This window comes from Miniopterus schreibersii (assembly GCF_964146895.1).
Source record: "Miniopterus schreibersii genome assembly, chromosome: 6".
NCBI classification, from domain to species: domain Eukaryota; kingdom Metazoa; phylum Chordata; class Mammalia; order Chiroptera; family Miniopteridae; genus Miniopterus; species Miniopterus schreibersii.
Window position 1 is genome coordinate 86,132,192 of NC_138107.1, and position 14,361 is coordinate 86,146,552.

General features: G+C 37.9%; 1 protein-coding gene across 2 annotated transcripts in view; it reads right to left on the bottom strand.

Moving 5' to 3' along the window:
* SERAC1 (serine active site containing 1) overlaps positions 1 to 14,361 on the bottom strand; it is a 36,926-nt gene that overhangs the window by 11,660 nt on the left and 10,905 nt on the right. Inside the window, exons 3-10 of one of the 2 annotated variants that reach the window (XM_081140721.1) lie at positions 14,002 to 14,038; positions 11,819 to 11,955; positions 10,628 to 10,717; positions 9,191 to 9,322; positions 7,403 to 7,524; positions 6,297 to 6,425; positions 3,199 to 3,312; positions 827 to 989 (exon numbers count right to left, since the gene is read on the bottom strand). In XM_081140721.1, the coding sequence (XP_080996847.1) occupies positions 827 to 989; positions 3,199 to 3,312; positions 6,297 to 6,425; positions 7,403 to 7,524; positions 9,191 to 9,322; positions 10,628 to 10,717; positions 11,819 to 11,955; positions 14,002 to 14,038 (924 nt within the window). The remainder of the gene's footprint in view (positions 1 to 826; positions 990 to 3,198; positions 3,313 to 6,296; positions 6,426 to 7,402; positions 7,525 to 9,190; positions 9,323 to 10,627; positions 10,718 to 11,818; positions 11,956 to 14,001; positions 14,039 to 14,361) is intronic. The other variant, XM_081140720.1, reaches the window with a different exon arrangement.

Genomic DNA, 14,361 nt, shown 5'->3' on the forward strand with positions numbered 1-14,361 from the left:
TGGTCCTTTATAGTTTGTTGATCCCTCTTCTGCTGATCAAAAGACACTCTTAATGTAAATTAATAATTTCTAATATATGTAAATGTAAGAACATATATACAGTTGCCCTTGAACTATGAGGAGGTTAGGGGCCCTGACCCCAGCCACCCACGCAGTTGAAAATCTGCATATAACTTTAGACTCCTCAGAAACTTAAGTTGTCCTTCAGTATCTGCCAGGAACTGGTTCCAGGGCGCCTTGCAGATACCAAATCTGCAGATGCTCAAGTCCCCTATATAAAATGGTGTAGATCAATACATGCAGACAGCTCTCTGTATCCAAGAACTCCCAACAGTAGATCTAAAACAGTACAGGTATTTATTGAAAAACATCTGCGTGTAAGTCGACCCCCACACTTCAAACCTGTGTTGTTCAAGGGTCAACTGTACATGTGCAGATATGTATGTAGATGTGTATGTATGTGTATGTTTTTTTGTATCACCTAGCTTTTCCACTGAAAGAGCCAAGAATAAAGACACCCCAGGAGCAGTAAGCACACAAAGCATCCAGATCTTGGTCTCTAATAACCATTCATATCAAAGATATAAACACTTAGATGGTCACATCAGCAAAACCTGCTCTCCTGTGACTGCCACACACATTATCTTAGGTGTCGATTATCCAAACATCTCAAGCAATTTCTTGCCCCTATACTAAAACAACATGCTCTAAGGACCTGTACTAACCCTAAGCAAAGTCTTCAGTCTATTGAAAAATTGATGTATCATGATGAGTAGAGGTAGAACAAAGCACCGGATCCCAAATACTCAGTATATAAAGTGGTTACCTGAGCGAACTATAGTTGAGTGAAGATGCTCATTCAAAGCCATATTTCCAATGATTCGCATTATATTTCTCTGTACCTTAGGGCAGTCCTTGTGAAGTTGGTACAGCCTCTGAAGTAGTTGCAAGCCTCCATTTGCTTCAATTTTATCACAATGTGTGGATATCTAGCACAATAAATTAATGAAAGCTCACTTTATGTTGTACCAATTCACTAACCAGGTGACCCAGCATGCAGATGAGCAGCCACATGGCTCCTGCTCAAGGACAGAAACCCTGAGAGACCACCCAACTCTCATCTCAGCTTACTTAACACACAAACCTCTATCTACATGGGAAGTGCTTCAAAATCACTGAAAAAATAAGTCATATCTTACCAGGACTTCTAAAATTTGTATTCTTTTCTTTTCTTTTTTTTTTCTTGATTTCAGAGAGAGGAAGGGAGAGAGAGAAGCATCAATGATGAGAGAGTCGTTGATAGGCTGCCTCCTGCACGCCCCCGACTGGGGATCGAGCCCGCAACCTGGGCATGTGCCCTGACTGGGAATTGAGCCATGACCTACAAGTCCATGGGTCAACGCTCAACCACTAGTCCAAGCCTGCTGGGCTGAAAATTGTGTTGTTGTTTTTTAATCCTCACCTGAGAATATTTTTTCCATTGCTTTTTCAGAGAATGGAAGGGGGAGAGAGAAAGAAACATCGATGTGAGAGATACACATCAATTGGTTGCCTGCCAGGGATCCAGCCTGCAACCGAGGTACATGCGTGCCCTTGGCCGGAATCGAACCCGGGACCCTTCAGTCTGCAGGCCAACACTAACCACTGAGCCAAACAAGCTAGGGTGAAATTTTTATTCTTAAAGATATTCTGTTTAGCTCTGGGTCAGAAATAACCTGACTGTCATTATTACAGAACTGTTTCAATTTCTAGCGATACTTTGATTGGCTTAAAACTACCTTAGAATGGTTCTCCACCCTTGAGAAACCTGCCATCTGATAACAGGGAATAATCCAAGTGGCAGATCCCACAGAGATGAGCAACATCTGCCCCACACAAACCCACAGCTACTGGGCTGGCCTAAAAAGAGTCAGAAATTATTTAAAGAGAAAGATCAAGTATAAATAGAAAGAAAAGGGGATATGAATTTTTAATAGAGAAAAGAGATAAAGAAAACCAAAGGAAATATGTATACTAAGGTAAAGTGACAGAATTGACTAACAAGTCATTATGGTCTGCTAAGGTCACTGGCATGGCCTTGCCTCTTCCCAGCACTAGTTTTATTCACTGACATGACACCATGTCACTCACGTATATGTAACAACTATCATTCTCTAAATTTTTACTAAATTTTATCACATTTACTTGCATTTAAAAGTATGCCTTTTAGACATATATCAAGCGAGACATGGACTAACTTGCGAGGCTTCTGGAAAGGTAACTATTGTATTCCATCCACCGCACCTTCTACTGAAGATGCATCCTACTGCCTCAGAAACTAGATGTAAATCACAAAAACCAGCTCACTGTCCCCCACTCCCTTCTGTAGTCCGACACTTTACTAACTCTGCTTTGTCCTTGATCCTAATTCCACAGGTGGGAACTAAGATGACCAGAACACTGTGCTTCTGAGCCATGTCTGATGGTTCCCAAAATTAAATGGGAGAGTTTATAATGTGTAAGATGACGTTTCTCACCATATGGAACAACCAGGAACCACCTGTAGCAGCCTCACCAGGGATGCCTGCTACAAATGTAAATTCCCACACTCCACCCCACATCAGTAAATTAAAATTGCTAAGGTAAGCAGAAAATGTGTATTTTTAACATGCTTCGTAACTTTCATGCACTAATGTTGGTGTAGGACAAAGTTTGTTACTTTTTTCTTTTTAAAATCAAACTATGATCATGATAGAAAGGCTGTCATAATGCCAAGAAATTTGACAATCATTGACATATGAAATGGTTAAAATTTGGTCACTCAAATATTTTCTTTTTTCTGTCTTAACACATCTTTGACAGATGTTTTAATGGAAATTATAACTATCTGATTATATTACTCGTAAAAATCATCTGAGAAAGGTAGTAAAACACAGCATAACTCAAAGATAAATTCAGTATTTAGACAAAGCATTGCTTTCTTCATGTGCAATTAAGATTATATCCATTTTTAGAAATAGCAAGAACAAAATTCATGTATTGGTGCTAAATCATGATTATCAATTTGAACAATCCAATGAGGGAAAAGTAGAAATTTAAAAATAAGCAAAAGGCATTTTTTTTCTTTTATAACAAATGAAGATAATTTCCCTTGAATGAACGTGTGTAATTTTTTCAACGTGGTCATGAAAATAAACCACATTTGAAAATGTAAGTTACCTCAGAATGTTTTACTAAAGCTTCTAAACAGAACATTTCCACTGTGGCTGAAGGAACTTCTCCAAAGCTCTCAGCGTAAGGAAGTCCATTTCCTCCAAAACACCATAAGCCACCCTGAAAGTAAGATAATTAACACTTTTACTAAAAACATGACTAATACTTTTTGTTAAACAAAAAAATCTCTATTATATATAGTATTAGAAAGGACTAATATATAGGATTCTAAATATTATGGAAACTTTAGTTATGCAAACTATTGCTTACGAGAATAGAAAACATGGAATTATTCCTAGAAGAGAGAAATCTTTGCACTTTCTCAATTCTTTCCCCTGTGTCCTCTCATCTGAAAGTACAAAGTACTAACACCAGTTATTGATTGTAAGAAAAGCCTGGGTTAATCAAAATGTTCTAGAGTGAGATTATGCTAGTCAAGTCTACTTAAAATGATAAAAAAGAGAAAAGCACTATTGAAAAAAATTAAAATAAAGGCAATAACAAGGATCATAGAGTTTTTAATTCTTCCCAAATTGAAATTCAAATTCATATGGAAGAAAAAGAAGAATTAGGAAAATTATGAAAGAGAAGACTAGTGGAGACTAGTAGATGTTAAAACATTTAAGAATAAAGTAGGCAAAGAAAATTTCAACTCTTAACCACAGATTAAGGGCTAATGTCACTAATATGCAACAGTCTTCTACAGATCCGTGAGAAAAATACCAATGATGCTATGGAAAAATGAGCAACAGTCATAAAAGAAAGTTCTTAGGAGAAGAAATATAATGCCTCTAAAATACATGCAATGATGTCCAACATTGCCCATAGTGAAGCATGCATGGTGAAACTACAGAGAAAGGATCGTCTTCCTCTATCAGATGGGTGGGGAAACGGGCATTCCTATCACCCTGTTACTGGTAGTATCAATGGGGCTAGTTCTGTGGAGGACAACTTAGTGACAGCTATCAAAATTACAAGTGCCACCCTAGCCAGTCTGGCTCAGTGGTTAGAGCGCTGGCCCTTGGACTGAAGGGTTCTGGGTTCGATTCCAGCCAAGGGCACGTACTTCTATGGCAGGCGCAATCCTGTGGGAGGCAACCAATTGATGTGTCTCTCTCACATCAATGTTTCTCTCTCTCTCTCTCACCCTTCCACTATCTCTGAAAAGCAATGGAAAAGATATCCTCAGGTGAGGATTTAAAAAAAAAAAAAATTACAAGTGCCCATGCGCTTTCAACATATAACACGCAGGCAAAGTGATGTGTGTACAGATTTGTTCCCTGCAGCATCCTTTATAAGAACAAAAGACTGATACCACCTAATGTCCATCAATAGGGGGTTGGTTAAAAAAATGATGGTACCGTTGTAAAATGGAGTACTATGCAAGTGTAAAAAATGCTGAGTCTCTTCATATACTGATATATCTCAACCTCCAAGATAACTCCTTAACTGAGAAAAAGAAGGGGTAGAGAGTGTGTCCTGTATGCCACCATTTGTGGGAAAGAGCGTAACTGCGCGCAAGTGCCGGTGTATGGGGGATGGAAGGAATGGGAAGAGGTCTAATTCCCTATCTCCTCCTGAAGTGCTTTGTGTTTGAAAGAGAGGTCATACTACGCATACAGAGCACCTGCTGGCAAAGGGGGACAAGTACAAGGCCATGCCTTTCAAAATGTGTATATAAAGCCCAATGTTTCCTATAGGAAATACAATCCGTAAGTTTCTGCACTTTGAGATAATTTATAGGGTCTGTGGTTCAGTAAATCTAGTAAATGTTCAAAATATTTGCCCATTCTATAACTCTTATCCATGCCTTCCTCTCTGGTATAAGATTCTATTTTCTCATGCAACAAAAGACAGGTATGCATAAATTGAACTTCATCAAAATTAAAAATGTTTGCACCGCAAAAGACACTATATCAAGAAAGTGAAATATATTTCCAAATATTATATCTGCAAATATATTATTTGCAAATATTATCTGCAAATAATATCTGATATGGGAGAACTGTTTGCAAATAATATATGTGATAAAGGATTTGTATCCACAATCTATAAAGAATTCTTAGAACTCAACAATAAAAAGACAAGTAACCCAATTTTTAAAAATATGGGCAAAGGCTACGAATAGATATTTCTCCAAGGAAGATATATAAACAGCCAATAAGCACGTAACATATACTCAACATGATTAATCATTAGGGACATGCAAATCAAACCAGAACGAAGATGCCACTTCTCAGCCAATGGGATGGCTCTAGTAAAAAAGATGGGTAATAACAAACATTGCCAAGTATGTGGAGAAACTGAAATCCTCATACATTGCTGGTGGGAATGTAAAATGGTACAGCTGCTGTGGAAAATGTTTTGGAAGTTGCTCAAAAAGTTAAACACAGCAATTCCACTTCTAGGTATATCCCAAAAGAATTAAAAACATGTCCACACAAAAACTTGTACACAAATGTTCATAGCAGCATTATTCAGAACAGCCAAAAAGTGGAAACAACCTAAATATCCTGCTATCAGCTGATGAATGGACGAACAAAATGTGGTGTGCATCCATACAATGGGGGATTACTGACCATAGGAAAAAATGAAGTACTGATACTTGATACAACATGGATAAACCTGGAAAACGTTATACTAAATGTAAGTAGTCAGACACAAAAGCTAACATATTGGAAGATATCATTTATAATGAAATGCCCAGAAGAGGCAAATCCATAGAGAGTAAGCAGAATAGTGGCTGCCAGGGACTGGGGGTGGGGAGGGCATGGACAGTGACCGCTAATGGGTTCAGGTTTCTTTCTGGGGTAATAAAAATGCATCTTCCGAGTTACCTCCTCCTGTGAAGCCTTACATGACCTCTTAAGTGAAGTGAAGGGTTCTGGGAGTAGCCTGTATGTCTTACACTCTGTGACTTTATTTACCTGTCTCCCCATTATCCCAAACACCTAACCTGTGCATAGCACACAACCAGGAGTCAGTATGTTGACTCAGTTCCTGGATAGATGATTATTCTAAGGGTCTAAGTGCTGGCCTCTGGCACAAGACCTTGGAAAGCGTGGACACTCAGAAATATTTACTGAATGAATGGATGAGCTAACCTTCTGAGCTGCTAGACACTGACTGCTTTCACTCAGAGCCAAAGATGTAAAGTACTGGACACACTCATCCAGCTCTGTTAGAGGTAAAGAAGCCAGCAGGTACCTGAGCTCTTCTTCAATGGACGAGTCCTGAAATAAGAGGAAGTCAGTTTTCATAATCAAGCTCAACAACTGAACAAAAAGCCCCCAGAGACCCAAAGCCAAAAAAGCAGAAACAAACAAAGGCAGAGGTAAATTAGTGCTTTTAGCTTCAAAAACTGTCGCCCACCGAGGTAGACAGATCATTTAATTCTTAATTTTTTTCTTTCGTGTCTGCCACCCCAATCTGAAGGAGCTCTCACAAAACACAGCTCTGCCTTTTCACTTCATGGGCTACTTCACTTGACTCAAAATGATTACACTTTCTTACTAAAGCTAGCTTTTAAAATCCAGAACTTGTTACTCCTGATTTTCCCTAATGACTTACATTTAGTATATTCATTTTCTATTCAAAAACTGACAGCAACTTTTCAAATTTTCCTTTTCTAGTCTAGGAAAGGTGCTCAAGAAACATGCTCAAATATCTATATTACTGCTTAACTGGTATCCTCACGTATTAATACATTAATAACTCTACATAGTAGCTCTCCAGCTGTGTTTGGAATCTCAGGAAACATTTAGCATATCTGGAAATGTTTTTGGTTGTCACAACGTGGGGCTGCTTCTGGAATCTAATGAGACGAGGCCAGGGATGCTGTTAAACACCCTACAATGGACAGGACACCCTCCAATAAAAAGTTATTTGGCCAAAAATGTCAACAGTGTTGAAGTTGAGAAAAACTAATCTAAAAGCAGCCGTAGATCAAGAGACCAATTACAGATGCTGATATGCTATGAAGTTACCCTGGTGCAAGAGCCCCTAAGTACCCAAAAGGGGGGAAATAACAGAGAAACAGCATCTCCTGAGGAATCAAGAAATCTTTGTAGGAAAACTACAATTTCAGGGTGACAGCCTTTACCTGCTTGTAAAAGTAGCCAACAAACTACTTTTTGAATGTTATTCTATACCCAGAGTGGAGACTATATATTAAACAATTTTTCACTCACTGATAATTTTATTTACTTACTTCTTTTAAAGCTGGTAAAGGGGGTGGAGGGAGAAAAAAACGAAGATCACTCTGTTGGCTTCGTGCCAAACCAACACGAGTCCTCAGGTCACAGGCTTGCGCAATTGTCCTATACTGGTAATCTATTGTAAAAATATACTGTTAGCTCCCAGATTGGCTTACAGTTGTTTCAAGGATTAAATGGACAAACTACCTAAAAGCACTCTAATTTTCAAATTACAAGTTTGTATGTCCCAAGTATTTTTTCACAACTACAACATCAATAAGCTAAATACCCATCATTTCCATATCTAATCTCACAATTCTCCTCAACATGTATCTGGGTATGTCAGGGTCTAACTAACATTTTTTAAAAGATGAACTTCAAATGTGAAAACCGATAGGTGAGAACCAATTTAACTTCTCTTTAAAAATAATTCTAGTGTTCAAGAGCTTTTTTATCACTACTCCAGAACCTGCCATTGCACTTAGGTCTAGTGTCCCTAGTAACAGTATGATGCCTTTATTCTGTGATGTCCATGTAGAGAATGAGATTCCAGATGGAGGTACTTTGTTTTAGCTTTCATGATTTATCACCCCTTTCTTTATGTACTGCTACAGACTATTTGTGTGTCCCCAAATCCGTATGTTGAAACTTAATCCCCAATATCATGGTATTTGGAGGAAGGGCCTTGGGGGGGCTGTGATTAGGTCATGATGAAATTAGTGCCCTTATAAAACAGACCCTGAGAGCTGCCGTGTCCCTTCTGCCAGTTAAGGACACAAAGATGGCTAGCTATGAACCAGGAAGCAGGTCCTCACCAGACACCAACTCTGCCAGCACCTGATCTTGCACTGCTAGCCTCCAGAACTGTGAGACATATATTTCTGTTGTTTGTAAGCCACCCAGTCCATGGTATTTTGTTATAGTGACCCAAACAGACTAAAAAATCTATCAGAACAGAATTCCAACCACACTCTCTCTAATGTAGTTCATAACCTGGGTGAGTTCTTCAAGATCATGTGGGGAACTTTTCAAAATATACGTGCCAGCACTCCAGCCCTGATTTTTGTGAATTGGAGCCCTAGGAGGCAGATTTTGAAAAAGATTTTTATTCTAAGTCTCCATTAACATTATGAAATAAGTGTATATTTACATTATAAATTATAATTACAGCCACCAATCAATCTACAATTAACTTGTATGGAAGCAGGTATCTTATTGAGACTCTTCTTTCAGAACATTATTCCTTTCTATTTGTTTACTCAAAGTGTACATTAGTCTCTCTATTAGAATCAGAGCAGATCTGAGCTCTTGCTCATGTATTATCACTGCAAAACTTGTTGTTTTAAATACAATTAAATACTTTAAATACCCCTTACTATGATATATACACACAAATCAGACTAATTATTAGTATTAGAGCCAGTTATCAAGTGAAAGCAAATCTAATTCTGTGGTGCGGCAAGCAATTAAAATGTATTTCATTAAATAGGAACCACAAGAAAATGTAAGCACAACACTGGGCCGTAACTATAAGAATCAAAAGTTTCTCTAATCAAGTAAAACACTGTTCTTTCTGCTACGAAGTTACCAATGTATCTACCTCAGTTCTGAGGCTGTTCTGACCAAACACATCTGGTTACCAGGCCAGTGAGTTTCACTGGAGTTTCCTTTTCTAACTCCTGGAAATATTCTGAATATAATTTTAGGCTGCCTGAACTTTTTCCTTCCTGAAGATCTCATTCCCTTCTCTCCCATACTGGAAGCAGAGGGCTGGCTGGCAGTGTGCCTCGCAGGGTCCTTACCGTGCCAGTGGTGGGCCTCCGACATGTCCTGCACAGCCTGCAGGCGGACCGTCCTGTCGTCTGACTTACTCTTCCTCAGGAGCAGCCATGAGGCACACTCATGGTCTTCTATGTCAACTGTACTAAAAGTGTCTTTGCAAAAAGAAGAAAAGGACAACATGGGCAATGTGAGGAGTTAAAAACAACACTTTTACCTCCCATTTACTCAATGTGGTAATTTATAAACATTTGAAATCTATAATAGTTAAATCTAATTCAACGTATTAATAATAACTGGTGTTTTATACTCAGTTCTGGCACATTATTTTTTATATTTGTTGTGTGTATTATGTATGTGCTTTCATTTTATAGACTATGTTGTTTTCACTACACTATGTGGCCTTTTTTTTTCTTTTTCCTTAAAAAATTTTTCATTATAAAAAATATCAAACAGCCCTGGCCGGTGTTGCTCAATTGGTTGAGCACCGTCCCATGCACGGAAAGGTCACTGGATCGATTCCCAGTCAGGGCACATACCCAGGTTGTGGGCTTGATCCCCGGTCGGGGTGCATGCAGGAGGCAACCGATTAATGTTTCTCTCTCTCCCTCTCCCTTCCTCTTTCTCTAAAATCAATAAAAAACATATTTTAAAAAAAAATTAAACATAAGGAAGAATTAAAATAATACATTAATATCCATATGCCTACCACAGCTAGATTTAATAACTTATTTTGTCATATTTGCTCAATCTATATGCATAGGTCTACATATTTTTCTAAACTATGTAGAAGGAAGTTACAGACCTATGACTTTTACCCTTTCATAGTTCACACTGAATCTCCTAAGACTAAGCCTGCATTCTCCTATATATAATCACAATGCCATTATAACACCCAAGAACACTAACAAAAATCCTCCAAAATTATCTAAAATCCAGTCTAAAATCCATATTCACATTTATTCAATTGTCCCAAAAATATCTTGTAAGCTGTTTTTTTGAAGCCAGGATTTAAGTTTCTTTAGTCTCTTTTAATTCTAGAAAGCTTTACACCTTTTCTTTTTCATGACATCAACTTTTGAAGATCTGGTCAGCTCTTTTATAACTAGGCTCTACGTTGTAGAGTTGCTGCTTGTGAAATCTACATTTTCGATGCAAGATTCTCATTATGAGAAAGCATGTAAGAGATTTCTTAACAAATTTTAAATTATGAAGAGGGTATATTTAGTCTCAATATTTATTTTCAAATATCTAACAACAATACAACCTCAAAGATGGAAAGAAAAAACTGTTAAAGGAATCAAGCCTTAAAATTAAATATAACCCAAGAGAATAATGTTACTCAATTTTTCACTGCTATAATAAATGTTAGTATATGAAATGGAAAAATATCTTAGGCAGACCATCAAATGACTTTCAGAATACTGATCAGGAGTCCCAGTTAAATATTTGATACTTACCAGCAAACGGACCCCGTAAGATCTTGGCTGAGGTTACCAATACTTTTCTTACTGTTTTGTGAAGCTCTTTTCTTGCCTGGTATGTGAGTCCTAAAGTGATTACAAATTTAAAAAACACTAAGTATGTACCCTTAATGCCAAGCTCCAACACTTAAACGAGAACTATAAACTTCAGGTTTTTTCAAAAAGAAAATATAAAATAGCATCTTTCTGTGTTTATTGTAACTATCAAAGCAACGGGAACACAGAGCTCTAAGTCCCAAAATAAGATTGCTCTCCAGGTCAGGAAAAAGGTAAAAAACAAAAACACTAAACCTAACAAAAATCCTCATACACAACATAGGATTAGCTATATTCAGGAAAATGTCCCTTTAAAATAGTCCCTCTCAAACTAAAATTTGGAGATACCTCACTGGGATAAAGCTTCACTACAAAGTTAAATTATAAGCTAACACCATAAAGCATGTTGAAATATAGGAAGGTGAAATGACAACAAATGCAAACAGCTTGTGGACAGGGAGCGGTAGAACCGGCCCACTCAGGGATCATGATGTACCAGCAGGCATGGCTATTCTGGCTGACAGTGTAGGAACCCGCAGCTGAGACAAGTGTGGTGACTCACCAGACTACCCATATCTTGATGGAAAGATATTCCTCTGCTCTAAAATGTCATGTTCACCAAGCAATCGTCTGATTACTGATTAGGTTTCCATGTGACCTAGCTTTGGAAAAGAGGAATGTTCTGACTAGTCAAAACAGGTTTTTCTAGCCTTTATGACAGATTTTTTCCCTCTGTAAATAAGTTCATATTCATATTTATGAATCCATCTTATCATTTTAGTGTGCATAATGAATAAATCTCTTAAATCAGAAATAGTTCTGAGTTAAGTGACAAACTCATGTTTTGTGCATCTGAACTGGCAGTCCCCACTGAGGGGTGGACTCCACATTTAGACCCCAACAGCTGGCTGGCCGTCGCTTCACCTAGTTAGAGAGGAACTGCAAACTTGGGCTAAATACAGACGTCCAAAATCTGGTCTTCAGTTAACTCTTTAGGTCCTCACAGGGGTTGGTGATTCTTAGAGTTAGCTGAACCTACCTTATTTATACTGCATTTTAAATACTAATTTTTAAAATCAATAACTAGCTTCCATTTTTCACAAAGATGAGGTTACTTTACCATAAACTTACCATAACTTTCTCTTTTATCTAACGAATCTGTGTGCACATATATGTATGACTTCATTTTTTCTCTTTCTACCCCTTGAGTATCTAATGTCAAAGACTTCTTCAGGGCCAGAACTTCATATGTAAGAAATAATGAACCTCTTAAAAAGAAACAAAAAATCCATCATAAATATATGATCTAAATGTAACACAAGAGTCACTCTTCTGTTAAGCTTTAAATAGTTAACTTTTCTTTTTTATTGGGAAATATATATACAGTAAATGTGCATATGTCATACATTTATATATATACATGTATAAATACATGTATAAAGTTACACATGTTTCAGTTTAACAAATAATAGTAAGTAGCTACATTACCATATCCAGGCAAAAAAAACAGAACTTTAACAGGAAGTACCCCAGAAGCCCACAGTGTGTCCCTTCCTGATCCTGACTCACTCATCTCTACAACTAATTATCATTCTGACTTTATTATAATAATAGCCTTGCTTTTCTTTACAGTTCACCATCCACACATGCATCTTTAAACAACAGTTCTGTCTGCCTGTGAACTTCGCAGGAATGGAATCACACTGTATGTATTCTTCTGTCCAGCCCTCTGTTGGTGAGATTCACCCAGGCTGCTGCCTGTAGCTGGAGTTCCTGCATTTACACTTTCCTGTGGCTGTGACTCATCCACTGTCTGCATGTACCACAACTTACTTTCCCATTCTACCACAGATAGGCACTTAGGGAATTGTAGTTTGGATCTATCACAAACAACACCATTACACATCACACCCTTATGCACTATACACATGTGTTTGTTCCTCTAGGGTACAGATCTAGAAGCAGAATTACAGACTTTCTGGCACCATATATATTATATATATTATATATTATTCAACTTTACTAGATGATGCCAAACTGTTGTTTCAAAAAAATTAGTCAATTTGTACTCGGTCACCAGCATGTGAAAGCTTCTCCTAAGTTATAGCTAAAGTCAATTTTTAAATGTGACCTACAATGTTATTTGTTGTGTACCCCCAGATGAAGATTTTTTTCCCACATCAGACTGACCTGCACACTCCCTCGACCCAGACACAACAGCCGCCCACTGTCTGAACTCAGAGCTTAGTAACATGAGTATATCAAGCCTTCTCCTGAACTTCCTATCCTAAAGCAAAAGCAGGTAAGACAAAAAGGCCAGACTCTGGCTGGCACCAGAGGAACTGAGAGAAGGCTCAAAAGAACCCTTTTCACTCTTGGGATCTACCTGAGCAGCCAAAAGAGCCAATGTATTCAGTATTTTTATCATGCTTTCCATGAAAGACAAAATTCTGTACTAAAAATTGTGTGATGAATTTCCACCCTATTCCTGAATATAATTGTGATACAAACACAATTACGGCTTTACAAAAAGTACTCATTTCTCTTTTGCTTGGAGTAAGTCAAAGGGAAAAAACATCTAAATATGTTTTGCCTGACTTTACAATATCATGGAGAAATGTATGTATTTGGATAAAATACCAAATATATCTCCTTTATCATTTTAGCATCTAAGAGTTGATTTTATATTTATCCTAGTGAAAAAGAATATTACTGACAAAAACACTGGGGCAGCATTAGGCGTGCATTTAATATATATCACCCCCACCCCCAAAAAAGGAAAGAAAGGAGAATGAAAATACAATTTTCAGAAACAGAGTCACTCCATTCATTAAGCAAGTGCTTCTGAAATAGCACGAGATGGGAGATGTCAATCTTTTCCTTTTCTCAGTCAGCATCAATTTCCATAAGACCTTTATGGTGAGTCATAGAATTTTCCAAACTAATTTTGACTATAGTTGATTTTTACCTTCTTCACCCACTTTAGAACCCAAGACCAGATGTGGTTTTCAGTGTGTGACAGCTATTTAGTGAGTCCCTGCTCCATATTTGCCAGGTGCTTTCCTTGGAGCAACAGTGCCAGGTGGACAGGATCCCCATCGTACACTTGGACCCAAGAGAAACCAATACTCAGAAGGTAAAGCAGCGAGCGATACAACACTGACATGGTAGAACCAGTGACTGACCGGTGATGAATCCATCCAATTCCAAAGTCTATACCTGTTCACTCCCCCATGCTACCTGTAAATCATTCCCACTGAAATTTCAAATAGTAGTACAATGAAGCCAATCAGTATTTTACCATTGACACTTACCCTAAAATAAGTGATCCTGTAACCTTTATTATGTTTCCTTCAAAGAAAAAAAAAGTCAATGTGATGAATTTCGTTTTTAAAACATGACAGGGAATAGGCATATTCAGATAAGAAGTTATTGATGTTTCTATCAACAGAAGGCTTACTATCCCCAGATACAAACAAATGAACCAATAAGCACTGGGTACAAAGATATAACCTGTCCTTCGCTGAGTCTCCCCTTCCAGCATCCCGATCCATCGGCAGAGGCCTAGTTCCCGCCGTGCTGTTGTACCGCCAGGCCCACTCCGCTTCCACTGAGCACCACGTCCAGAGAGCTAACTTCCCTGACTCCTCATAGTTCACAACCAGTTAAAGAAA